Source organism: Aquila chrysaetos, chromosome 16 (assembly GCF_900496995.4).
Source record: "Aquila chrysaetos chrysaetos chromosome 16, bAquChr1.4, whole genome shotgun sequence".
Classification (NCBI taxonomy): Eukaryota; Metazoa; Chordata; class Aves; order Accipitriformes; family Accipitridae; genus Aquila; species Aquila chrysaetos.
Window position 1 is genome coordinate 5241029 of NC_044019.1, and position 23516 is coordinate 5264544.

Sequence of the window (23516 nt, forward strand, 5' to 3'; positions counted from 1 at the left end):
ATTCAAGAGTAGTTCAATTTTTCCTTTTAATGCAAAAAAATAGCCAAACACATCTTCCTTCCCCCTCCCCACCCACCCTCCCCAGGTGTGTTTCCTTTGCTGTTGTTTTGCTTAATATTTCCAGCCAAGCAGCTCCCTCCCCTCCCAGCCCTCCCGAACCTCCGCAGCTCTAACAGCACCCGGCGCATCCCCCCTTCCACCTTCCCACCGTGGCGGAGCCCAAAGGGACCTCCGGCCACCGAAAAAAAAGAGGGAAAGAGGGAAAACGGCGGGGCGCACGTTATTTCAGCAACGTGCCAGTTCTAATCCTGCCAAGAGATTACAGGAAGAAAGAAGAAAAATACAAAAATAAAACCACCAAACAAGTAGCGACAAGCACGGAGCAGCCCCAGCACACAGTGTAAACAGAAGCTGCCCCGATCCGGAGTCCAGCTCTCCCGGAAAGCAACAGCACAACATGCTTTGTACACCCCGAAAGGTCCCTGCAGCGCTGAGCAGTGAAGGGGGAGGTTGTAGTTTTAAGCTCGAGTTGATGTTTTTTTGCCTTTATTCAAAAGGCTGAAGTGATCTCAGAGTCTCCAAGCGGCGTCTGCAGCACCGAGCCTAGCCAGGCGGGGACAGGGATGGAGGAAAAGTGCCACGGGAAGAGGAGGGATTGGGATACAGGGACCCCGAGACCAGCGAGAGTAGGTCCCAGGGCTTTGCAGCTGGGAAATCTGGACAAGGGAAGGGAAAGAGCAAACAAATACAAAAAAATATAGATATAAAAACAATTTGTGTGGAGGAGGAGAATATGGACAGTAAAGGCAGGGTTACTGTCCTCTTCCCCAAAGCAAGAATAATAATAAAAAAATCCCAGTTGAGGTGACAGTGAAGAGTCTGACAGAATTCCCTTCCCTCGGGAAAAATAAAAATACAAATGAGGTACCTGTTCCACCCCAAAGCCATCACCCCCTTCCCACAGTCACATCAATGCTCCAGCCACTGGTTATTGTCTCTCTGAAATAAAATATTTCGGGCCAGGGCAGGCCCGGAGCAGAAGCACCATGCACGCGGCTGGGCCACGGCGCGCTCTCAGCGCCAGGAGCCCTCGTCCAGTTCCTCCCGGTTGGATTGTTCAGCAGAGATCCAGTCTCTCCTTGACCCTGCAAACAGGCGGTATTGTTCAGTGCTCCACGGAGACGGAGCCATTTCCAGGTCTCACGTGTTTATCCAGCTTTTTTGTTTTAAAAAAAAAAAAATTATATATATATATATATTATATACAGTACAATGAAAATATCCATGGAAACAAATGGGGTGGCTGGCAAAGATGCTTAACAAAAAAGCCCAAAATAAAACAAGTTCCCAACTCTTCCCCAAACTGACGCTTGCCTTCCCCCACTAGTCCTCCAAGACCACAATCTCCACGTTATGGACCTGGTGCTGGTGGTCCTCCACATCTCCCACCACTTTCTCCTCAGTCCTCAGCTCTGTCTCCAGGATCACAGCTTTGCCCTCCGACTCGTCCGTGTCTGCTTCAGGATCCGGTGCCGGGTCGATCTCTATGATGGTCTGCCCGTCATCCGAGGTGCCTTCCACGGCTTGGATGGTGGAAGTGAGGCCGGACTCCATGGCCACCAGTTCCACGGGGTTGACCACGGCCGCCACGTTCGCCAGGGCTCCGCTGTCCTGCATGGCCGCCGAGCTCAGCAGCGCCAGGCTGGAGGACGGGTGGAGGGTGACTGTGTCAGAGGAGCTGGTCTTGGAGGAGGACACCACGGTGGCGTATCGGAAAAGCTGGGAGCCAGATGGCAAGGTATGAACAGTCACCGGGCTGGAGCCTTGGCTAATAGTTGCCACCGGGATGTTGCCCACGGAGAACTGCTGTCCGACAGGCGCGATAGCGATGGGTGAGATGACCGTGAACTGAGGCTGCTGGATGGGGGTGGAGGGGCTGAGGACAGTGGCGGAGGCTGGGCGCTGCAGGCGGGGTCTCTTGGGGGGCTTGGGGGCGCTGACGGGCATCAGCACCACGTTCTGGATGGTTTGGGACTTCGCCTTCTGGTCCTTGGCAAGTTTCTTCTGCTCTTCCAGCTGCCGCTCCAGTTCTGCAAAGAGAACGGCTAAGCAGTGCATTGGGCGAGGGCCAGCATGCTGCAGGAGCTCCTGGGGACTCACGGGCTCCATAAATAACCGTTACACCCCACGTTTGCAACAGGAGGTCTCCTAACCACCCAGTCTAGTGTGATCTTAGCATTTCACTCAAGATCAAACTGCTCTGAAGGAAAAGGCCAGATTCTCCTGCCACCCACACAGACCTGGTCAATGTTCTGCACCTGCTCAGCCTGTTTTGGCTGGTTGTCAGCACCTGGATAAGGAACAGGCGATGCTGTATAGCAGTTGGCTACTCCTACTGATGAGAAGATGGGCATTTCTGCTCCCCAGGTGAGACCCACCTACAAGGGAGAGTGGACAAACCTCTCCAGGCGGTAGGAACTGCCTCCTGAGCTCGGCTGGGTCCCCTCCCCAGGAGCTGAGCACCTGTACTGGGGACAGGGAGCAGGACTGCCTGGGTCAATGAAACACCTCCCACAACCCTTGTCTGTGTGAACACTGGAAGTCGGAAGTAGCACAGTAATCTCATTTATCCAGGGCAGTAGGGGACTAGGACATCCCAGATAAGAACAGGTCCTACAGACACGGTGAGGAGGGAGACAAATCCAGCAAGCGGCTCTGGGGAATCCAGGTCAGGTTATTGGCTTCAGCTCAGGGGAAGCTGTGCAAGACACCTGATAGCTCCATGCCAAGACAAGCATACAACTCAGCACCCCGTAGACAGAGAAGCTTATTAGCTCAGGCACAGCACGGCACTGCCCGCAGCTCGGATGACTGCCGCGCAGCTCTTAGCTAGCAGCACCTATTTCCTAATGCCAACAGAATCGGACTCACACCCCCAGCACCCTGGCTGCAGCAAAGGGCACGGACTTTGGGCTGTTGAATGCCCCAGGTAACTGCTCCCTGCGAGGCAAGGGAGAGGGGAAATTCCACTCAAGTCCTAGGATGAAAAGGGGTTGGGACGCATTTGTTTTGGGGCAGCATGTATTGAACAATAACCAAAATATGGTTCACTGGGGGTTATGTCAAAGGAAAGTCACATCAGTTCCCAAGAGCAGCAGCAGGATGAGAAGCCTTTACTAAGTACTGACTGTACCTGCCAGTGTGTAAAGAAACTGTTCCTCTCCTTGCTCTGTCTGGTTTTTCCTGTTGTCCAGAACCTTCTTGACTGTGTCCATAAGGCCAAATGTGTGGGCAACGTTGTTCAAGACAGCAGCATCTGCAAGGAAAGTGCATGGGATGAGTGCCTAGTCCCACATGTAGGACTTGGTCAGGTACTCAAAAGATGCTCGTATTACACCAAAAATTTTCTGCTGCTTTTTGTAAAACTATCTCTGTTCTTTCACATGGGCTGGCTGACAAGGGCAGACCCAGCTCCCACATCCTTCTGACATCCAAGGACTAAATAATCCCATTCACATGACAAAGAAAATGAAACAGAGATGTGTCACCCAAGCAGCTCAGAATTGCTGCAAATGAAAGCATAATTTGCAATCACAGAGATACAAACGAGATCTCCACCTACAAATCATCACCCCATGCTGCTGACAGTGTCATTAACATGCCAGCTCCACTGAAAGCTGTGCAAAATTTCTATTATAATCCACTGACTTCAATCACTCACAGCTTCCAAAAGCTGCCACCTACCAGACACAAAGATCCGCCAGCCCAATGCTAAATTAGAAAATAAAAAAAAAAAATCCTGGGTAAAATGAAGTTTGTGGCTACATGGATGTTCTCTCAGCAAGAGCATCAACAAGAGGTGCTCTCAAACCCTGTGCTCACAGGGGCATGTGCTGAACTGGATTAGGGAACTGATCCAAGTTAAAAATAACCCTAAAGAGGCGAGGGGAGTTATTTTTAACCCAGATCAGTTCCCTCATCTGGTTCAGCCCCAAAAACAGGTTTTCTGGCACAAGTGAAGACAGAATGAGAAGTGAGGGGGCAGGACCTGTTCAAGCCTGCACTGTCACGGAGAAAAGTGTTTGACTAACTCTAGTCCGAGAAGTGAATCTGGCCAGGCTTTCATGAGGGCCGGGAGCTGAGGACAGTTGCCCAATGGTCTCAGCAAGCTGCCAGGGTTATTTTGCTCAGGGAACAGGGCGGCACGTTGTGTCCTTGTGCCCCGCAGTGGTGTAAGCAAATGCACTTCACAGTCGGGCAGGCTGAGACCACACCCAGACCCAGCTCCCCACCTCAGCTACTGAGTGGTAACTCGCTCACCATCCTGACTCAACAGCTTTAAACGGTGGGGATGGACCCTTGTCACTTTTTTTGGCCAGCAACTGCCCTTTTCAGCATCCTTCCCCACTGCAGAGCCAGAGGCTGTGGCTCACAACCTACCCGTCATCTGGAAGGGAGACTGACCCAACCTCTGCTGGACGCCTCTTAGGACTTCTTCTATCTCCTTCTGGATGTTGCACACAACCTCTTCCATCAGCCCCACATCAGCTATTCCTTTCCAGAACATCAGCGTGTCCTCTGTCACAAGGAGAGGGAAAAAGAAGTCAACATGTACAAGCATTTGGCATTTTCCCCCACAAGGCTACCTTAAACCTTTCAGGCAAGAGTAACGTTGCAAGACGACTTCTAATTTGGCCATTGGGGTGGATATGACATGCAAAAAAAAAACCCAGAAGAAGAAAAACGGACCCAGACAGCAAATCACTAACAGGTTTTCAAGCAGCACCATGACTTCCAAGGCAACATTTCATTGCCTCTGTTCATCTTTGCAAGATGCAGAGCTTAAAATTTTTGTTTGAGGAGATTCTGCCTAAGCTTCCGTACTGATCCTAAGAGGGAAGGCAAGGCACTGCAGCCAGTGAGACACAGCCAAGCGAGCTGACAGGGTACTAACACGGGGTACTAACAAGACACTGCTCACTGATGGTTTCAGTCTAGCTTCAGGCTAGCAGGTGTTTACATCCTTAGCATGAATAAAAAAAAAAAAAAAGCCCCTCACTGTAACTAGTAGCAACTGATCTGGGGGATCATCCACCAGCCACAAGGCCAGGGCTGAAGTCCCCCTCTGCCTGCAGCAGTGAGGAGCTCCATTTGGCAGGGACCCTGCATGCCTGGGAAATGCTGGGATAGCCAAGGGGCTGGGGGACATCTCTGTCATTGCCTAAACTCTCCTTATTTTCAGGATTTCAGTCTCCAGAATGTAACAGGCGAGGGGAGGAGAAGAAAACACCCAACAAGCAGCCTGAGCTTACCCGAGATCTCATCCGTGTCCTTTTTCATGCCTTCCTCAGTGGCCATGGTGACGGCAGCCGTCAGAGCCGAGTTCCACTCAATCCCCTCCTCCATGCTCTCCTCTGACAGCGCGATCTGGGTGATGCTCCCTGCCAGAGAGGCAACATCAGCTCCCTCTGCGGCACCTGGAGTGCCAGCCCTGAATCCCTGCTTTGCTTTCCATCCCCTTCACCCCTCCCAGGCTCTTTTTTTTCACTCTCGTCGTCAGGTTATTTGTGCCTGGCTTCTTTCAACCAAATTAGCTAAAAGCAAATACTACTGCTTCTCATTGGAACTGTGGTTGTGAAAGGCTCTGGGGCTTCTGGAGGGAAAACCACATGCCCTCCAAAAAGCAAACTGGAGTCCTGGCATAAAAAGATCAGAAAGGGATCAGAATGAAGAAGGGAACAAATAAGCCTCAGCCCAGCCACCCTTCTCCCCTTGCATCATCAACAGGGAGCTCTGCGCCCCAGAGATGCTCTGATCTCTCAGGAAATGATGGGGTCAGGGTCCAAGCTGGTTTATAAAAAGGAAGCGGATCGGACTCAATCCTAAATTTCTGGATTGAATTTGGGACTAAGCCAATCTGCAGCCATTGTAAGGTTTTACCACGTGCTTTCCAGGAGATTCTCCTTAGCCTATGGACAACTCTGGCATCTCACCCACCCAGGGCCTTAGAAAAATGTAACCTGCCCAGCTGAACGATGCAGTATGGTTGGGAGTAGTCTTCTCCCTTAACCTTAGCAAAGAGATCACTTTCTGCTCTGGAGCACAGGATTCGCTGAGAATTTGCAGTTGGAATGACAATCAAATCGTTTCCAGCCATCATACCCCGTTCATGGATGTCCAGGTGATGTGGAGCAGGCTGCTCCGGAGGAGGTCAGCATCCCTAAAGTCATTCCTGAGCATTAGCCCATCTCGTGCCTTTGTAATAGACCCTCAAATAGGAAAGACATCAGAAAACACTGTGTGAGCTCTCTCAGGTGTTTGCTCACGTGGTGACCCCAGAACAGGGATCCTTTCAAGGTGAGCCTCCCCTGGCTCCCAAGGCTGCCTCTAGTCACTGCTTAACACCAGCTGCTTTCCAGCCCTCGCATTACTGCAGAGCAGAGCACCCTGAGAGATGGTGCCGAGACCTCTCTGAGCGGACAGGAGAAGCATTTGCCTTCCCAGAAACCAGAGCAGTCTCCTAAATGGTGGGACTGCCCTGCTACGCGTGGGGAGAAGGTGTAAGGTGTGCGTGTGTGGCGTCAGCCTGATTTCATTAGTCCACGGAGGGTGAGGAGTGTCAGAGGGCAACTCCTATGGCATTGCTAACTGGTTTCCTACCGTCAGCTGATGTAGGAGTCTGCACCACGCTCTGCTGCCCCGGCACCGGTGCTCTGGCGCTGCTGATGAGGAGATCAAACTTGGTGCTTCGACACGTGTTGGTGCAAACTTTGTCGTGCTGGTAGAAGTCAATTTGCCCCGAATCCATCATCTTCCTGTGCAGGGAGTGGGGAGAGAACCAGGCTCAGCTCAAATCTCAGCCTGAAGACAAAAGGGAGTATTCCACATAGGAATGCTACAGCCATGGGAAGGACAGAGAAAGGGAGACCCAGTGCCACTCTGCAAAAAAAACATCTCCTGCAGGGCTTTCAAATGGCAAATACAAGCCATCCCCCAGCTTCACATACAGGGCTCCAGCCCTTTTCTGCCCCCACCAGGTCCCCCAGGTGAGGCCACTTCTGTACAGGATGAGGAATCCTGCCCCTCAGACCACGGGGACAGGATCTCTGGAGGCTGCTGGCCGGGTAATGTGAGCTTCCAAGAGATGTCCTGGGGACTGCAGAGCAGACAAAACGCCTGCTCGGGATCATGCAGCTGCAGTGACAAAGCCCTGAAGCTGGACAGAGTCAGATACCTCAGCATGATTCCTCCGAGGCGAATGGCTCTCTTCCAGTCCTTTAGGGTAGACTTCCCAGCCAGGTGAACAAAATGCTTCGGGCTGATCAGTTGGTCATTGAACTGACAACGAGATAAACAAAGGCTCAGCAAACAGGGTAATATCACTTCGGAAGACTGTATTGGGACACCCAACACATTCAGTCCACAGCTCATCTAAGCCCCGACTTTTACCCAGAAAGAGGAGCTGCTTCTCAAATTCCTACCAGCTTTGAACCCTTCAGTGCAGCAAAACTTATAACTCCAGAACAGGTATCTTTGCAGAGATGACCTGCCAGCCATTGGCATTCGAACCACACAGCTCTAGCCAGGAACAGCCCTGAAGGCTTTCATATGAAGCACGAACCAAGTTAGCTCCTTCTGTGAGCATGTACAGTCATCTTGCAGATCATCACGGAAGACTCCCGTTACATCAAATAGCCGAGCAACATCTAGCTGACACAGGTATTCACTCAGGCATCTGTTCTGTCCTGCTCCAGTGACTAAGATAGTTCCCATTGAGGGTCAGCAACAGAGCACTCTCACCGCAGCAGCACACAGGGACTCAGCCTCAGCGCATCAGCCGTTACATTACCACACTCTCAAATGGAAAAAGTAACAGCAAGATTTCTCTTGATGCAACCTGCTCACTGAGGGAGTGACAGGAGTGGAGTATCAGGACACCGGGGGAAACAAACAAGGAAGAAGAGCTCTGGCAGATCTCAGTATACATCCCCTGCCTGCCTTCAGCTCCAAGTCCCTCATCAAGTGCCAAATACGACTCCGAAATACAACGTGGGTGATAGGCCTTTACTCCTTAACCCACTCTTCCCCGGCTTCTCCCCATGCTAAAAACAACTTTAGCACTAACAATCCAGCACACTGCAAAGGCAAAGTTTGAAAGATGAAATGCAAAAAGAAAGTCCGGTGGAGGTCAAGCGCCAGACCTTGAGAGCAGAGAAGGAATCCACTGCAAAAACTCCCTTACCTTTACACACTTGACATTAATTCCGGGACAGACAAACTTCTTCCAGAGCAGGATGGCTTTGCTCTCCCCGCAGGTGATGGGATAGGCGATCTCGATTTCCTCGTTCGTTTCAATGGTGCTGGGGTCTGAGAGAGGAAGGGGCGAAAATGAAACTTTTCACCCAAGAAGCTCAAATCCCACGAGGCAGGAGCTGAAAGCTCACAGGTTGCGAGACCTACACTGAGGATGCCAAAAGAAGGACCGTTCCCAGTCCAGGATCAGTCCTGCCTTAGTCTTCTCCAATTACTAGCTCTAACAGCAACTGTCATCTGCTTTTTAATATAGCAACACTCAAAATGAAGCTCATCTATCAGGAGAACATGGGATCGGAAATCCAACAAATCTGTAAGGGGGGAGCGGTCAATGAGAACAATCTTTGTGGAAAGCACAGATATCTCTCAGATTTCTTGGAGCTCTGGTATCTCTTTAGCAGAGATATCAGATATTTACTGATAATATATTCTCTTCACAGGCAGAGTTTCTGCTAATACTGCCAAAAGACCCACACCCACACAGGAAGCAGAACACTAGTTAAGATCTAGTGACAGCACCTAATGACAGGAGCCTTCTCCCACATACTCCTCAGGATGGCAGGGAGCACTCAGAGCCAACCTGCTCGGTTCTTCTGAACATCCAACCCAAACTGTCAGGCTTTTCGTTCAGCAAAGAGCCACCAATCAGAGTCTGATGCCTCAGCCAGTGCAGACACAACTGCCATCCTTATAACCATCATTCCTGCCTGCTAGTGTCGCACACCAAGTCTAGGGTGAAATCTCGGCTCCCCTGGACCCCGTGGGAGCCCTTACCATTCATTGCAGGAGAGCCAGGATCTCAGTTCCAGGACTTTGAGACCAAGCAGTAACAGCAGACTCTTAGTCCAGAGTATGCCCAGCCCCTGCACCCACATCCATGCCTGGGAAACAGCATCTGCAGGGGCAGAGCCAGAAGGAAGCCCAGCGAACTGGAGACACCAGCTCAGCGGCGACCAGCCCTGCAGAGGAGGGGATTCTGCCCACGCCAAGCGGGAACTCACCGATCCCTTCTTCTAGCTTGTGGATGGTGTGGGTTTCAACGGCCACTACGGCGGCGCTGGCCTCAGAGCCCTCTTGGTAAATCCTGTTGTGAAAGCAGCCATCCATAAACAAACTGTATAAATCATGGGAAATTAAGATTCATAGCACGGGGTTAAAAATTCAGTTCGTTTCCTTCTTGCTTGTCCTCCAGGGACATGGATTTCGTTTGATACAATTTCAGTCACAGGCATTTTTTTGGCACATACAAAAATATGATAATAATCCCAAGGACCAAAACACGCAGAGGCGTTCCCAGTCCTGTCATTGCACCCTCCACATTGGCAGCGCCACTGAAGCAGCTCTGCAGCGCGCTTCCCTGTGCCTTCTCCTCTGGTTTCTGATACAGGCAGTTACCCACGACAACAGGAAGCAGAGCTCAATGCCCCAGGATTTCCCTTCCAGCCCTGTGTGACACTGCAGCAGGGGTGATCACGCAGGGAAGAGTCACTGTCAGGCCTACAGCCACCCTGCTCTGCGAGTATTATCAAACTGGAGCCAGTATATTTACGTCCTGATTGATCCAGAGTTAAGGTGAAGTGCCTGGTGGCAGCCCCTTCTCCGCAGCAGCTGCCAGGGGACCACAAAATTCCCTCTAACATCCCAGCTTCATTGTCTTTTAGAGGAGGATTATTTTAGGGGAAGGCTGGCACAGAGGCATATGCGGATCTGGACCCACGGGCACAGACCACCACGTACAGCAGCTGCAGTGTGGCAACAACCCACCCTGGGGCCAGAGAGGGAAGAGGGAGACTGGGAGGATGCGTGGCCGGGGCAGCACCGTGACCACCTCGCTGCCTCCCCACTGCCACGGCCATCGCCGGGCTGCCGTGATCCAGAGATAGCATCGCGCGGACACGTCCCCGCAGGACAATTTCAGTCCTTGGAGGCCCCGTGACAGCCACACACACAAAAGCTTTTTTGCCTTGTATTTTTCTCTCTACCGTGCGTGGCACAAAACCGATGCAGACCTGGAAAACGCAGAGACACTTGGTCCCCGCACCACGAAAACCTGCAGAGAACCCCCCCACGTCCCACCCCGCACCTCCCAGACACACCAGTACCATCCAACTCACCCTTGCTGCACCGGCTGAAGCTGCAAGATCACTTGGGTTTTGGTATCCTCCGGGTTCTCCCCTTCGTTTCCGTCACTTGGTACAACCACCACATCACCCACAGGGACGCTCACTTCGGCATTCGCCATCTCTCACATGAAGCCCGGCGGTGGCGGGGTGCCGCGGTGCTGCAGAGGGCAAAGCAGAGGCAGGTCTGTTCCGCGGCAGCACCGCTGCCTGTGCAGGGAGAGGGACAGGCAGCGGCGTGTAAGCATGATCGCCCAGTCCCGCCGCAGCAAAGGCCGGGCTAGCGGGGACCGAGGGGCCGGCAGAGCAAAGCTCCGGTTCCAAAGAGGGGACCAGGCATTTTAAATTCACCACCAGAGAGAGATGGCAAGCGCCTGTCAACACACAGGAGGATTTCTCCTCCCCTCTTGATCACGATAGCTGGGAACATCTCATCCGACGACACAAAACCGACACAGGCAGATCCCCCCAGTGCCATCCCACTCATAACTTCCCGAGCCGGCAGCAGCCGGCGGCTCTCCCCGGCCCCGCAGGCTGACGCCGGCCGAGCGAACCCACACTGTGGGTTTTGGTGAGAGCACGAGAAGGTTTTCCAAGCTTCTCCCCCTCCGGCTGGCAGCGCTTCCAGCCGCCCTTGGGATGCTCTGATCCCTCGCTACCAGGAACGTGCCCGGGACCGACCCTTCCCGCTGCACGCGGGCTGCAGAGAAGCCAGTATTCCCGGCGGCAGAGGTGCGGTGTCGCAGGAGATCCTCGCAGGGGGGTCACCGAGCTGTTCCCTACCGCTACGCAGGGAGGAATAAAAGTGGTTTTGTTACTGCCGTGGGGCTGGAGTTCAGCCCCGTGCGCCAGGCGTGGGTCAGGGTCACCCCCCCACCCACTCCCCCCTGGGAGCTTTTGGGGAAGCGCTTGTGTCCAGAGGGGACCCCCAGCGGGTGACGGTGCGCTGGGTGGCCCACAGCTGGGACAAGCCAGGGGACGCGCACCCCCCCCACGGGTGACTGGGCCTCCCTCCTCGGTCACGTCTTCACCCGCTCGGGGCTGGTGGCGCAGGCCAGACCCCCCCCCCCGCTCCGGGGCAGCGCTCCCCGGTGATGCTCCCCCGGGACCCCCCGCGGCGGGACGGCGGCGGGGCCGCGGCTTCCTCAGGATTTCCGGCATGGCGCTGGGGGCGGGGGGCACCGCCGGGAGATGGAGAAACCCCGGCGGTGACCGCTGACCGGCTCCGGCCCGCGGGCCGAGGCCTGGCCTCGGCGAGGGGGGGATGGTAGACGAGGACCCCGGGCAGGGTGAGGCGCCGGTGGGGCCCCCCCCAGGGCCGCGGGAGCAGCACGGCCCCCGCCCCCCCCAAGGAACCCCGAGGCCCCGGTGGGGGCCGCTGGCCCTCGCTAGGCCGAGGGGAGGCCCCGACCCCCCCCCCCCCCGCGGCGGGAAGGGGTCACCCCGGAGGGCGGGGGTCGCCGAGGCGAGGGGTCAGAGGTCAGCGCTCCCCACAAGGCCTCCGAGGCGAGGGGTCAGGGGTCAAGGGCGGCCGGGGAGGGGGGGGGGGGGCCGAGACGCAGCCCCCCCCCCCCCCCCGGCGGCGCGCGGCGGCGGGGCGGGGCTGCCCGGGGGGGGGGGTGTGGCCTTCCCCCCTCCCCCTCTTCCCCCCCCCCTCCCGCGGGCGGACGCAGCGGCGCGGCCCCCCCCCCCCACCCCCCCCCCCCGCGGCGCGCGACGTCCGCCCTCGCGGCGGCGGCACGTACAGCGACGCGCGCTGGGGCGCCCCCCTCCTCCCCTCCCCTCCCTTCGCCGGCGGGCCGGGCCGGGTCCCCTCCCGCCCCGCCCCGCCGCCGCCTGGCCCCTCCCGGCTCCCGTAGCGCGGCGCCGGCCGGCCCTTACCGTCGCCGAGCGGCCGAGTCCGGGGGCTGAGAGAAGGGGGAGGGGGGACGGGGGGGGGAGGGAGGGAAACGGGCCGGGCAGAAGGGAGCATGCGCAGTAGCCGCCGCGGCCTCGGCCGCCAGCACTTCCGGCCGCCGCCTGCCTTAAAGGGGCCGACGACGATCGACGACGGCGGCGCCGTGCTGCCCCCTAGCGGCGGTCGGTGGCACCGCCCCGCGGCTTCGCCCCCCCGCGAGGCCGGGACAGGAGTGGGGGCCACGGGTGGGGGGGGAAGCGGTACCGGACACCCCCGGCCCCGCCCGGGGGCTCCGTACCCCCACGGCGGGTCCGTCGCCAGCTCCCACAGGTCCCCCCCCGGGGGCATCCGAGACCGTCCGCAGCCCCGCTTCGGGGGCTCCGCGTCCCCTAGACCCTGAGCGAGGTCCCGTCCCCCCCCCCGCGCCCCGCCCGGCCTGCCCGGTACTCCCCCCCACGCTGGCCCGGCCGAGCCCCCCCGCTCCCCCCGGCCGCGCCGCGCCCGCTCCTTCCCCGCCGGGCCGTGCCGGTTGACTGACAGCGAGGCGGCCCAATGGCGGCGCGGGGCCGGGCGGCGGCAGCCAATGGGCGCGGCGGGGCGGGCGCTGGGCGGTGGGCGCGGCGGGGCCGCCGGCGGCGGCGGCGGCGGCGGCGGGAGGAGGAGGAGGAGGAGGAGGAGGATGCGGGCGGGCGGCGGGGCGGCCCGGGGAGCGCTGGCGCTGGCGCTGCTCCGCCGCTGCCTTCTGCTGGGCCCGCTGGGGCTGCGCCCGGCCGGCGGACAGGACGGTGAGTGGGGATTGCGGGGCACCGGCGGCGGGGGACACCGTAGCGGGACACGGCACCGGGGGTCCCGCTTCCACCGGCGCTCCCCTTCACTCGCCGGGATGGGTCGTGTGCCGCGACCGGGACTGGGTCAGGGATGGGCACCGGGACCGGGACCGGACGGGCTCCCCTCTGTCCCGGGACCGATCCGGGACGGGCTTCTCACTGTGTCCGGACCGGGCTCGGACCAGCATGGGCTCCCCGGTACCGATCCGAGTATCCCGCTGTCCCTAGACCGGGACCACACGGCGTCCCCGCTGGCCACCTGCCTCGGTACCGATCCGGGACGGGGTCCCCACCAACTCTCTGCTCCGGTACCGGACAGGACGAGCTCCCCGCCGCCTCCACCCCCCCGCGTCACCCCGGTCCCGCACCCGCCTGGTCTCCCCGCAGCCCCCGCTCCCTCTGTCCTACCCCGCTCCCGGTGCCAGGGTCCCGGGGTCCCCTCCGTCTGCCCACAGGGCTTTCCCCGGGAATCCCTAATCCCCAGGGGCCCGACTCTGTCCCAGTTTAAGAGGATCGCTGGAGCTTACGGTGAAGAGCTGGGAGAGCTGGGCAGTGGGCTCCATCCTGGGGATGCTGCGGGCCCCAGCAGCATCGCTCTGGGGGGATTTGCACCCGCCGGGGTCCGGGAAGGCCCCGAGGAGACGTTCAGCCAAACCTCATCCTGAGGATGTGATTTTCCCTGGTGCCGCTTGTCCCCAACTCATCCGAGAGCGAGGAGACGAGGATGGGACATCCAAAGCACCGTTCTCAGCGAGGGGAAACTGAGGCACAGGCCAGGACGGGGTCACCGTGGGCAGAACCCTGCTGCGTTCCCCAAGTGTGATTTGGGAGACATCTTACAGCGGGTATCCACCGGATCCCAAACCCGTCGGTGGACACGTGGGAGCTCTCCCGGGGCTGACAACGTGCCAGAGGCGGGAGCGTGCCGGACTTTTCCCGGAGCATCGCCCTGTTGTGTCTTTCCCGCATCCTGTGAGAAAACAAACAAATCCCTGGCAGGGATGGCCCCAGCGGGGGCCCTGCCGTGGCTTCGCCCTCACCCAGCGGAAATCCAGTTTTCCCATTTTTTTGGCAATTGATTTTTTTTGGGGGGGGAGGATGTTCCCGTGGCTGGGAGCAAGTCCCCAGCCCCCCCGTGGCTCTGCCTTCACCGCTCCCGGCCCCTCGGTAGCATCTTCGGAGCCAAATCCCCGGGTGCGCCTGCAGCTCTCGGCTTATCTCTGGCATGCCTGCCCTGCATGCACTGGCCACACTTGGGATGCTTTTACCGAGGGTTTCCTTTCCTGGGATCGGTTTTTCCCAGGATGGGTCCCCCCAGCTTCTCCACACCCAGAGGCATGGAGTTGGAGCCGGGGGGGCCATCCAAGACCCCCAGCTCGGGCGCACATGCCAGGCTGTCCTGGCCAGAGAGGGTTTTCCATGCAGATCCTGATGCCTCTGACCTTCCTTGCCAGAAACTCCCCCCAAATACCCCAAATCTCTCTCCCACCGGCACAGCAGCCCTTCTGGGAGCTGCTTTCCAGCAGCCCCGGGGTCCCCCATGCTGTTACCCCCATCCAGCCTGTCCCTGGTGTCCCCCCTACAGCCCCAGAGGGCCTGATCCTTCCCAGCTCTGCCATAATGGGGTTCACTGCCCAGCCAGGAGGGAAACGGGATTTATATCCCTGCCTGGGGATAAATCACCCTGGGTTCGGCCAGCAGCCCATTCCGCAGGCTGGGAAGGAGTGGGCTCTGTGGGGGGGCTGACATCTTCCGCCTCTGGCCCCCCCCCTTTTTTTTATCCCTCCAGGATTTTCCCCCGCCGGTGCTTTGTGCCGTCTCCCAGCGACGGCGAGGGGAGCCAAGGCGGGGGCAAAGCCATGCCCGCCGTCGCTTTTCTTTCTGGCTGTGCCAGGATGATGCTTGGCAGGAGCAGCAGCTTTTGGGGGATGCGGGGGGGAGTGTTGAACGATGGACCCCACATTTCCCCTGCCCATGCAGAGGGGCTGAGTGGTGCATTCCCCCCTCCCTGCCCTTCCCCATTCCCCAATCCTGCCCCAGCTCCACCAGAAATCCTGGCCGGTCCCTGACACCGGGTGCTTTCAACTCAAGTTTCCAGGATATTCCCTCGTGCCCGGGGGCGGTGAGCCAGGAGAAAAGCCCCTTTTGTGGTGGGTGCTGGCATCGCCCTGGGGAGGAGGCGATGGGGATGCAGCTGCCCAAGGTCATCCTCAAGGTCAAGGCTGCAGCCGGGGGTTGCCGGGGGCTGCTCGGTGCTGTACAGTCCCGTGGGGGCGGGATATTTCCTCCTTGCATCCTTTTGTATCCCCTCAAAAATTGGGGTCCTCCTGCCCTGGGGGATGGAGAGGAGCTGGAGGTGCAGCTCTGCGCTGGGTGGCTGTGGGGGAAACTGAGGCACCTTCATTCCTGGATCCCCCTGGGACTGTCCCGGATGGAGGGAGCAGCCAGAAAAGCCGCAAAAAAAAATAAAAAAAAAATGTTTCAGACAAGGAAAACATTTGAAGGGGCTGCAGGTGCCCGTGGGGTGTCCCTGGAGCCATGCCAAGTGGGGAAACTGAGGCAGGGAGCAGCCTGGCTGAACCCCCCCCTCCCACCCCGCTCCGGTCTCTCCGCAGGGGACGGCTGCGGCCACACGCTGCTGACACCCCACAGCGGCACCCTCAGCTCCAAGAACTACCCGGGCACCTACCCCAACCACACGGCCTGCCGCTGGCGGCTGCGTGCCCCCCCGGGCACCTCCCTCCTCCTGGCCTTCGGGGACGTGGACCTGGAACCTTCCGAGCACTGCGCCCGCAGCTCCCTGCTGCTCGCCGACCCCCAGGCCGGCACCGCCTACGGTAATGGGGGGGGGGGGTCTCAGGGGAAACTGAGGCAGCGCCTGCCGAGGGGGTGCGGATGGGGCGGGGGGGGTGTGTGATAGCACATTATGTGAAGTCCTGGATAAGGAGAATATTGGGAAAAACTGGCTTTTTAGCTGATTTCATCAAGGTTGGGGGGGGGGTATCTGAGGAGGGGGGTACTCAAGGACAGGGGTATCCGAGGAAGGTGGTATCTGAGGAGGGGGATATCTAAGGAAGAGGGTACCCAAGGGTGGGGGTACTCAAGGGCAGGGGTGCCCAAGGAGGGGGATATCCAAGGAGGGGGGTACCTGAGGATGGAGGTACCTGAGTACAGGGGGTGTCCAAGGAGAGGGATATCTGAGGAGGGGGCTATCCGAGGAGAGGGGTACCTGAGGAGGGGGCTATTGCCAAGCCAGGGGTTGGCACCTAATTGGGACCAGATGCAGCCGCCAATTAATTCTGTCCACCCAGCCACTGCCCAAATGCTTCCAGGATGTTCCCGGAGAGAATTAATGGTCTTGGAGGGATTTGACAGCATTGGGAGCACAGCGGGTGCTGGGGGAGATGTCTTGGGGTGGGGGGGGGAAGCGTCACTGCTGGGCTGTCGATGGGGTAGGGTGGAGGAGCAGCCCCGAGGCCTGGTGAGGGGCAGGGGCTGGGCAGGGGATGCTATGGGAAACACGGGGTGGAAAGAAGCCAGCTTGGATCCAGCACTGCTCCCAGGACCGGGATTTTTCCCTGTTCTCCAGGACTTTCACCCTTTCCGGGTTGGTACCCAGAGGGGTGACAGTATGTGAGGTCCCCAGTCCCCATCCCCTCTGCTGTGACCTCGGGGACATGTTTGTCCCCATCTCCCGGGACCCCAAAACCGAGGGACTGCCTGGCCAGGCTGAGGGGTCCCAGAGCAACGTGGGAAGGGGAGAACCCCCAGATGATGCTCCCGGGGGGCTGGCGGAGGCGGTGGGGGGCTGGGTAGGTGGCCGGGCACCCACAGCCCCTTTAGGTGCCTTCACCAGGGCCGTGCGTGGCAGCGAGCGGGGGGTGACGCAGGGCTGGGCCAGGGTCCCGCTCCCTCGCCTGCGGCTGACGCTGGCCCTTGAGAAGTCCCAGATGTTTTTCGGGAAGCAGCCGGAGCAGGCGGAGGCTGTGGGTTCCCTCCTGCTGACTCAGACCCGGTGTCTGGCGCCCGGGCTGATCCTGCCTGGGGACGTGCCGGGGTCCCCGCGGGGGTGGCAGCCTCCAGCCCACGGCTCGGCCGAGGGGTCCCCAGCACCCAGGGGGTCTCCGGAGCCACCGGCTGGGTGGGCACCGTACCAGACGTGGCAGCACTGCGGCAACATCTGCTCAGGGCAGCGCTGGCATCTGGCAGTGGGTGGGAAATCTGTGCATGTGTGTCATCTGCATCTTATATGCATGTCATCTGCATATCATGCAGAGCCCCCATTCCATCACGTCTGTGACCCTGTGACATCCCTGCACGCACGCCCCGTCCCACATCCCCTGGGCTCGACCTCTCAGTTAAATACGACCCAGGCAGGGCGAGGGTGTGGGCTGGGTTCGGGAAACTGAGGCACGGCACGACCCCACGGCGGTGTTTTTACCAGCACCCTGGGGACACAGGGACACAGCTCCCTGTCCCCAGGGCAACAATGGCATTTGCTCAAAGCATCTCTGGGTGCCCCGAGACCCTGGTGATGGACATGACGCAGAGCAGAGAGATGCAGGGCTGGGGGGTGATGGCAGTCCGGGGATTGGGGCCACCTCTTGTCCCTAGCTGGGACCAGAGATGTCCCCAAGGAACCTGCCTGCCTGCTAAGCCGAAGTTTTAATCAGGGAGATGGAGACTGCAAATTAATTTGGATTAAACGGGGGGATTTAGAAGGCAGCTTCAGCGGTGCCTGTGAAAGGAGAGACGGGGAGGGGATGGGGATGTAGCCCCCATTTTGGGGTCCTGTGGGACCACGCCGTGCATGCCAGCCCCAGTAGCGGGGGACGTGGTGGCAGGCACCTGATAAGGGCTGGTGGCCACTTGTGCTGTCCCAACCATGGTGGAATGAAAAGACCCTGGGGGGGTTGTTTCTGAGAAGTGGGGGGGGGTCCCTGCCCAGCCAGGAGTCTGTCTGTCCCCGCCTGGGGTTGTGGGGACATCTTGGGGTGCTCCCCCGGGAGCCTGGTCCAGCTTCAACCCCTGTGCATCTCCCCCAGTGCTGCTTGTGGCTGCGGGGGGACAGCGTGGCAGCAGGGAGGAGGTGGGGGACAGTGGGGACAGGGTGAGCTGTGAGGGGCTGTGCCCCAGGTCCCCCCCATAGTGTGGATGTAACTGCTCTGGGGCTGGGACCACCCTTGGGCTGGGACCACCCTGGGGATGGGCCACCCTGGGGCTGAGACCACCCTAAGCACAGCCCAAACACCTGAGCCCCCCCCCAGACCTAGTGAGGGCTGCGCCAGGGGAGGTGACACCCCGGGGTCCGGGTGCCCACGCCTGTCCCCAGGGAGCCCCAATCTTCTCCACGGCCCCGTCCCTGCCGGCAGGGCCATACTGCAGGAACGCCGGTCCCGCCGCCCCGCTCCTGGTGACAAACTCCAGCACCGTGACCGTCCTGTTCAACAGCACCAGCCACCGCTCGGGACGAGGCCTCCTCCTGTCCTACGCCACCTCGCTGCACCCAGGTAGGGGGGGAGCATCCCCCAGAGGGGTGGAGGGAGCTCCTTGCTGACCCCAGGGTAGTATCCTATCACCCCAAGCCCCTGCAGACCCATGTTCTCCCTGGCTGGGGGCACGACATGGGAGACCCCCAGGCTACCCAGCCAGCTGGGACCCCCAGGTCAGCTGGGACCCCAATATCAGGCAGAGCCGCTGGCGTGGGGCCGATGGTTGCAGGGACTGAGGGGCCATCCCTCCCTGCCCCTCTGGGATGGGGTGCGGTGGGGCAGAGGCGGGTGGGTAGGGGTCCCTCACCCTGGGGTGTCCCTGCCTTGCAGACCTGGTCTCCTGCCTGGTTCGAGGCACCCACTACACCCAGGAGCACGTCAGGTGAGTGGCCAGGGGGTGTGAGTGGTCCCCACTTTGGCGTCCCCCACGCTGGCATCGCTGCCGGTCCCCATCAGCCCCGGTTTCATCCCCATCCCTCTCCCGGGTGCTTGGGCTGCGCTCACCCCAGGGCTCTTGGGGTGCAGCCGAGGCGGGATGGGGAGCAAAGTGGGTGTGCAGATGGGATTTGGACGGGAGCGACTCCTGACCCCCCCTCACCGTGTGTTTCAGTGTGTACTGCCCCGCGGGCTGCAAGGACATCGATGGGGACATCTGGGGCAACCCGAGCCAGGGCTACCGGGATGTAAGTGCAGAGCCCGGCTCGCCCCGTGGGGCACCCCGCTGCGCAGGTCGGCACCCATGGGTGCACCTCCCGGGGACGGTCCCCAGCACGTGTGGCTACTGCTTGTCACCCCCCAGCAGACGGCAGGGGATGGGTTTGGCCATGGGGTGCCTGCCCCTGCACCCTCCGGGGGGGTCTGCTCTCAGCCCTCCCCTGCTCCCCGCAGACCTCGGTGCTGTGCAAGGCGGCCGTGCATGCCGGAGTGATCGCGGACGAGCTGGGCGGGCAGGTCACCCTGTCCCGGGAGAAGGGGATCACGCTCTACGAGTCAGCCTTCGCCAACGGGCTCCACTCCAAAAGGTGGGCGAGGAGGGGCTGTGGACCCCGGCTGCGCCCCACACCCAGCCGTGGGACCCATCCGTGCTGACACTGGGGACCTGCCACCCCTCGATGTCAGAGACCCCCAGGGTTTGTTCACCTGGGGACCCCCTGTCTGATGCTCCCCCCACTTTCCTCCCTGCAGGGGATCCCTCTCTGAGAAGCGGCTCATATTCCACAAAGGTATTTTTTTGCCATTTCCCCTGAAATTAAGCCACAGTTTTGGCTGCCAAACCCAGTGCCACCCCCCATACCGTACCCGGTTGGGGGTCCCAGGCTCCCAGCCTGCCTTCTCCCCTTGCCAGCCTGCGGCGATGCGCTGGAGGTGGCCGCCTTCAACGCCTCATCCTGGTGGCACGAGGTGGACGCGCTGGGCCAGGACCGAGCCTGGGCGGCCGAACGGGCAGCGCTCGGCACCACCGGACACTCCTGGGCGGCTGAACCCGGCTCCGAGGCTGCCTGGCTGGAGCTGGACCTGGGCGCCCGCAGGAACGTCACAGGTGAGTGTCGGCCATCGGAGGGGAGACAACCGCTGCCCTAGTCCCTGTGCCACCCTGACCACTGTCCTTCCCGTGGTGACATGGGTGCCAGCCTCACTGACCCCCCCCATAACTCCCAGGAGGCATTGGACCTCCTTGTGCCATGGTTTTACTGGTGCAAACTGGGATGCAGACAGCACCAACCCCCCGCAGCTGTCCCCGTCCCCCTTTTGTCCCTGCTGTCCCTGCCCCCCCCCCCCCCCCCAGCCGTTTCTGGGATGAACAAGTTAATATTATGCTCTTGCATCTGGTGCCAGCGAGCGCCTTTTGTTCGGCCGGAGCCTGCCGAAAGCGGGGGCTTTGTGCAGCGGCTGGCGACCGCGGGGAGGAAAATGGGGACATTGTCCGGCCGGAGGCTGGAGGAGGGAGGAATGCAGGGCTGGCAGCCGGGGCCGGAGGTTATTGGCTCCTGGGGGCAGAATGGGGGGTCTGACACTCGAATCTGCCACCTAAACCCCTTCCCAGGGCCAGAGGGAACCCCTGGGGGGGGTTCCCCAGGGGGGGTCACATGTCCTGCCCCCCGGTCCCCTCCCAGCAGGGACTTGGGTATCCCAGAGATGGGGATTATTCCAGCTGGGAAAGCTCTGCCCCATGCAACGGGGCACGGTGGGGCACATGGAGGCCCCCCCCCAAGCCATTCCCCAGCCCCAGCCCCCTGACTGACAGCAGGGCCCCCCCCCCGGGGCTTGGTCCTGCACCAACAGGCATCATCACGAAGGGCTCCTCCGAGCAGTACGACTACTACGTGACATCCTACCGGGTCTCCTCCAGCCGCGATGGGAAGAACTGGAGACCCTACAGAGGCAGCAGTGGCCAGGAGGACAAGGTGGGCATGGGGAGGGGACAACAGGGGGGCTGCAGACCCCTTGCCTGTGGACATTCGGCCATTGGTACCCTCTTCACCCTCTCCGGCAGGTCTTTGAAGGAAACTCTGACAGCCATGGGGAGGTCTCCAATGCCTTCATCCCCCCCATCGTCACCCGCTACGTCCGCATCACACCCCAGAGCTGGCACCAGCGCGTGGCCTTGAAGGTGGCCCTGGTGGGCTGCCAGATGGCGCGGGTCCGTGCGCCCCGGCCCTACGGTGAGCCCCTCCGTGGGAGCTCTCACCCCACACCCCCCTACATCCCAAACGTCCCCCAGGGACCTCTGCCTCCCCGTGCACCCGGTGGTGGTCCCACACTCACGGACTCCGCTCTGCCCTGCAGTGCCCAGTGTCCCCAAGGAGGTCCCCGTGCCCACCAGCCGCCCGGCCAGCCGCACACCCATCCCCGGCGTCGCCCTGGACCCGGAGAAGGCAGGTGGGTGCCACGAGGGGGCTGTCCCTGGGGCGCAGCATCATCTTGTGGGTGCTCCAGGCACCAACAGACCCACTCGAGCCCATCCCATGACAACACGTTGATTTTCCTTCTCTGGTAGCCCCGGGTGAGCTCCTGGCACCCATGGGTGCAGAGGGGTGGGATGGAGCACCCGGGGGCTGACGCTGCCCTCCCTCCCCAGGCTCAACGCTGCTGGTGATGCTGCTCATTGGTGGCTTCGTGCTCCTCTGCTCCAGCCTCCTTCTGCTGGTTTTCCTCTGCCGCAGGAAGAGGTGGGTCCCATCCTGCTCCCCGCTTCGCCCCGGGGGACCCGGCATCGCCTCCCCAAAGCCCGGTGGCTCCGTTCGGCTGCTTGCCGGGTACTGGGGGGTGCAGCCCCCCGTGCAGTGGGTGCGAGGAGGTGGGTGGTGGTGGGCACAGGGTGGCTGGGACCCCTCACCCCCATCTCGCTCTCCCCTTGGCAGAAAGCCGGCAGCGGAGCTGAACTGTGGGATCACAAAAGGTAAAGGGTCCCCAACCCCTCCCCGGGGGTCCTGCTGTGCCTCAGGGTCAAAATCAGGAGGGGTGCAGCTGGTTTAACTGGTGCTGCAGCTGAGCCCTGAGCTGTCCCACCCCTGGGGGCACCAGTCTGCCCCCAAGGCACTCTGTCCCCAAGAGACAGTATGTGACAACCCAGGGTTTCTGCTCTCTACTCAGGGTACCCCAAATTGGATTCGAGCCAGGTGTGCTCCCTGCAGAGCCTGCCACCCCCTGGCTCCACGCTGGCCTCCTTCCCCACGGCGGCTGCACCGGGGGACCTCAGCCTGACCCATTCACCAGGTAACGGGGACATCGGGGCACGAACGGGTGCCTCTCAGCCCAGAGCCAGAGCAGCGTCTCACCCATTGCACCCTGGGGACGCCCTGGGTTGCCCGTTCTCCCCCCCAGCACCACTCTGGTCGACCCCCATCCTGCATCATGGTCTTGTGCAAAAGGGAGACCCTGGCAGGGCTTATTATTTATCTTTATTATTATTATTCCACCTCAAACACAGGCGTGGGCATTGGAAGGTCGCAGGGCACCAGGAGTCCCGCTCTGTGCTGGGGCAGAGGGACATGCCCGTCCCCGTGGGGTGGGTGTCCTGCCCTGGCTGGGTTTTGACATGCCTCTGCCCAGCTTTCCCAGCCCTGGGGGTCCAGATGTGCCCGTTTTTTCCACCCATCCCACCCACATCTGGAACACCACCATGAGCCCTTCACCGCTGTGGGGACAGTCCCCCCGCTGTCCCCAGTTCAGAGCCCGGCAACCCCGTTGCAGAGTACGCCGAGCCAGACCTGGTACAGGTGAGCCCCAGCAGCCAGATGGGTCCCTCCACCTTCAAGCCTCTCCCAGACGAGGGCTACACGCTGCCGCTGGTCGTGAGCCACTACGACGTTCCAGGAAAATACCACGAGTACGCGGAGCCGCTACCGCCCGAGCCCGAGTACGCCACGCCGTTTAGCGAGCCCGAGCCCACCGGCACCCGCCGGAGCCCCTGCGGCATCACGGGGCACCCCGGTTCCCTCCCGTTGCGGTACGATGCACCACGGCCTGGGGAACTGCCCACCGGAGAACTCCCTCCCTGGGGACTCGGCGGGGCCTGCACGACCCCCCGGGCGGAGCGGACTGCCAGCCCCGCTGGGGACGTCCCCTCTCCGGAGGGCTCCCGCTTCCAGCTGGGGGACTGTCCCCTCTCACACGTGTACCACGAAGCCTTGTGAAGCTGCGAGGGGAGGACGGAGCCCAGCGGCACTGTCCCGGGGTGGGGCGGGGATACCGTGCTCCGAACGTGAACCTTACCGGGCGTCCCAGGGGGGTGAATCTTTTCTAAGAACAATCAATCCTATTTAAATACATATATATATATATCTATATATCTGTCTATATGTACACCTGAACCTTAACGCCGCCGCTCCCGCGTGCTTTCACCCCGCGAGCGAACTATCTCTAC

The 23516-nt window shown here is 60.3% G+C and overlaps 2 protein-coding genes across 5 annotated transcripts; one reads left to right on the plus strand and one right to left on the minus strand.

The window, feature by feature from the left end:
- Window positions 1–349: 349 nt before the first annotated feature.
- Window positions 350–12748, minus strand: GMEB1 (glucocorticoid modulatory element binding protein 1). Of its 4 annotated transcripts, none has more exons than XM_030038724.2 (10): window positions 12315–12748; window positions 10428–10594; window positions 9315–9397; window positions 8243–8367; window positions 7235–7338; window positions 6661–6815; window positions 5313–5441; window positions 4441–4578; window positions 3194–3316; window positions 350–2090 (listed from the first exon to the last, which is right to left on the minus strand). In XM_030038724.2, the coding sequence occupies exons 2-10, from the start codon at window positions 10553–10555 to the stop codon at window positions 1384–1386; spliced, it is 1692 nt and encodes a 563-aa protein (XP_029894584.1). In that variant the 5' UTR covers window positions 10556–10594; window positions 12315–12748; the 3' UTR covers window positions 350–1383. The 4 variants fall into 4 exon arrangements, with proteins under 4 accessions (XP_029894584.1, XP_029894582.1, XP_029894583.1 ...); XM_030038722.2 differs by having other exon boundaries at window positions 10428–10643; XM_030038723.2 differs by lacking the exon at window positions 12315–12748 and adding an exon at window positions 11115–12021.
- Window positions 12749–12959: 211 nt separating this feature from the next.
- LOC115351683 (discoidin, CUB and LCCL domain-containing protein 1-like) lies at window positions 12960–23433 on the plus strand. The gene is made up of 15 exons (XM_030038719.2): window positions 12960–13115; window positions 15773–15994; window positions 18530–18667; window positions 18980–19031; window positions 19260–19332; window positions 19538–19671; window positions 19835–19872; window positions 19995–20189; window positions 20933–21054; window positions 21144–21312; window positions 21437–21529; window positions 21729–21819; window positions 22012–22049; window positions 22244–22366; window positions 22844–23433. Exons 1-15 carry the CDS (start codon window positions 13010–13012, stop codon window positions 23284–23286), a joined length of 2037 nt encoding a protein of 678 aa, XP_029894579.1. The 5' UTR covers window positions 12960–13009; the 3' UTR covers window positions 23287–23433.
- Window positions 23434–23516: the final 83 nt, after the last annotated feature.

What these genes read in the sequence shown, in the direction of transcription:
- GMEB1 (XM_030038724.2), bottom strand. Translation starts at nt 10,555, where the DNA reads ATGGCGAATGCCGAAGTGAGCGTCCCTGTGGGTGATGTGGTGGTTGTA. An exon ending in GGACACGGATGAGATCTCGG is followed by an intron (nt 4,579 to 5,312) that starts GTAAGCTCAGGC and finishes TCCTTGTGACAG; the next exon opens with AGGACACGCTGATGTTCTGG. An exon ending in GTCTCCCTTCCAGATGACGG is followed by an intron (nt 3,317 to 4,440) that starts GTAGGTTGTGAG and finishes CTTTCCTTGCAG; the next exon opens with ATGCTGCTGTCTTGAACAAC.
- LOC115351683 (XM_030038719.2), top strand. Translation starts at nt 13,010, where the DNA reads ATGCGGGCGGGCGGCGGGGCGGCCCGGGGAGCGCTGGCGCTGGCGCTG. An exon ending in TACACCCAGGAGCACGTCAG is followed by an intron (nt 19,032 to 19,259) that starts GTGAGTGGCCAG and finishes CGTGTGTTTCAG; the next exon opens with TGTGTACTGCCCCGCGGGCT. An exon ending in TTCCTCTGCCGCAGGAAGAG is followed by an intron (nt 21,820 to 22,011) that starts GTGGGTCCCATC and finishes TCCCCTTGGCAG; the next exon opens with AAAGCCGGCAGCGGAGCTGA.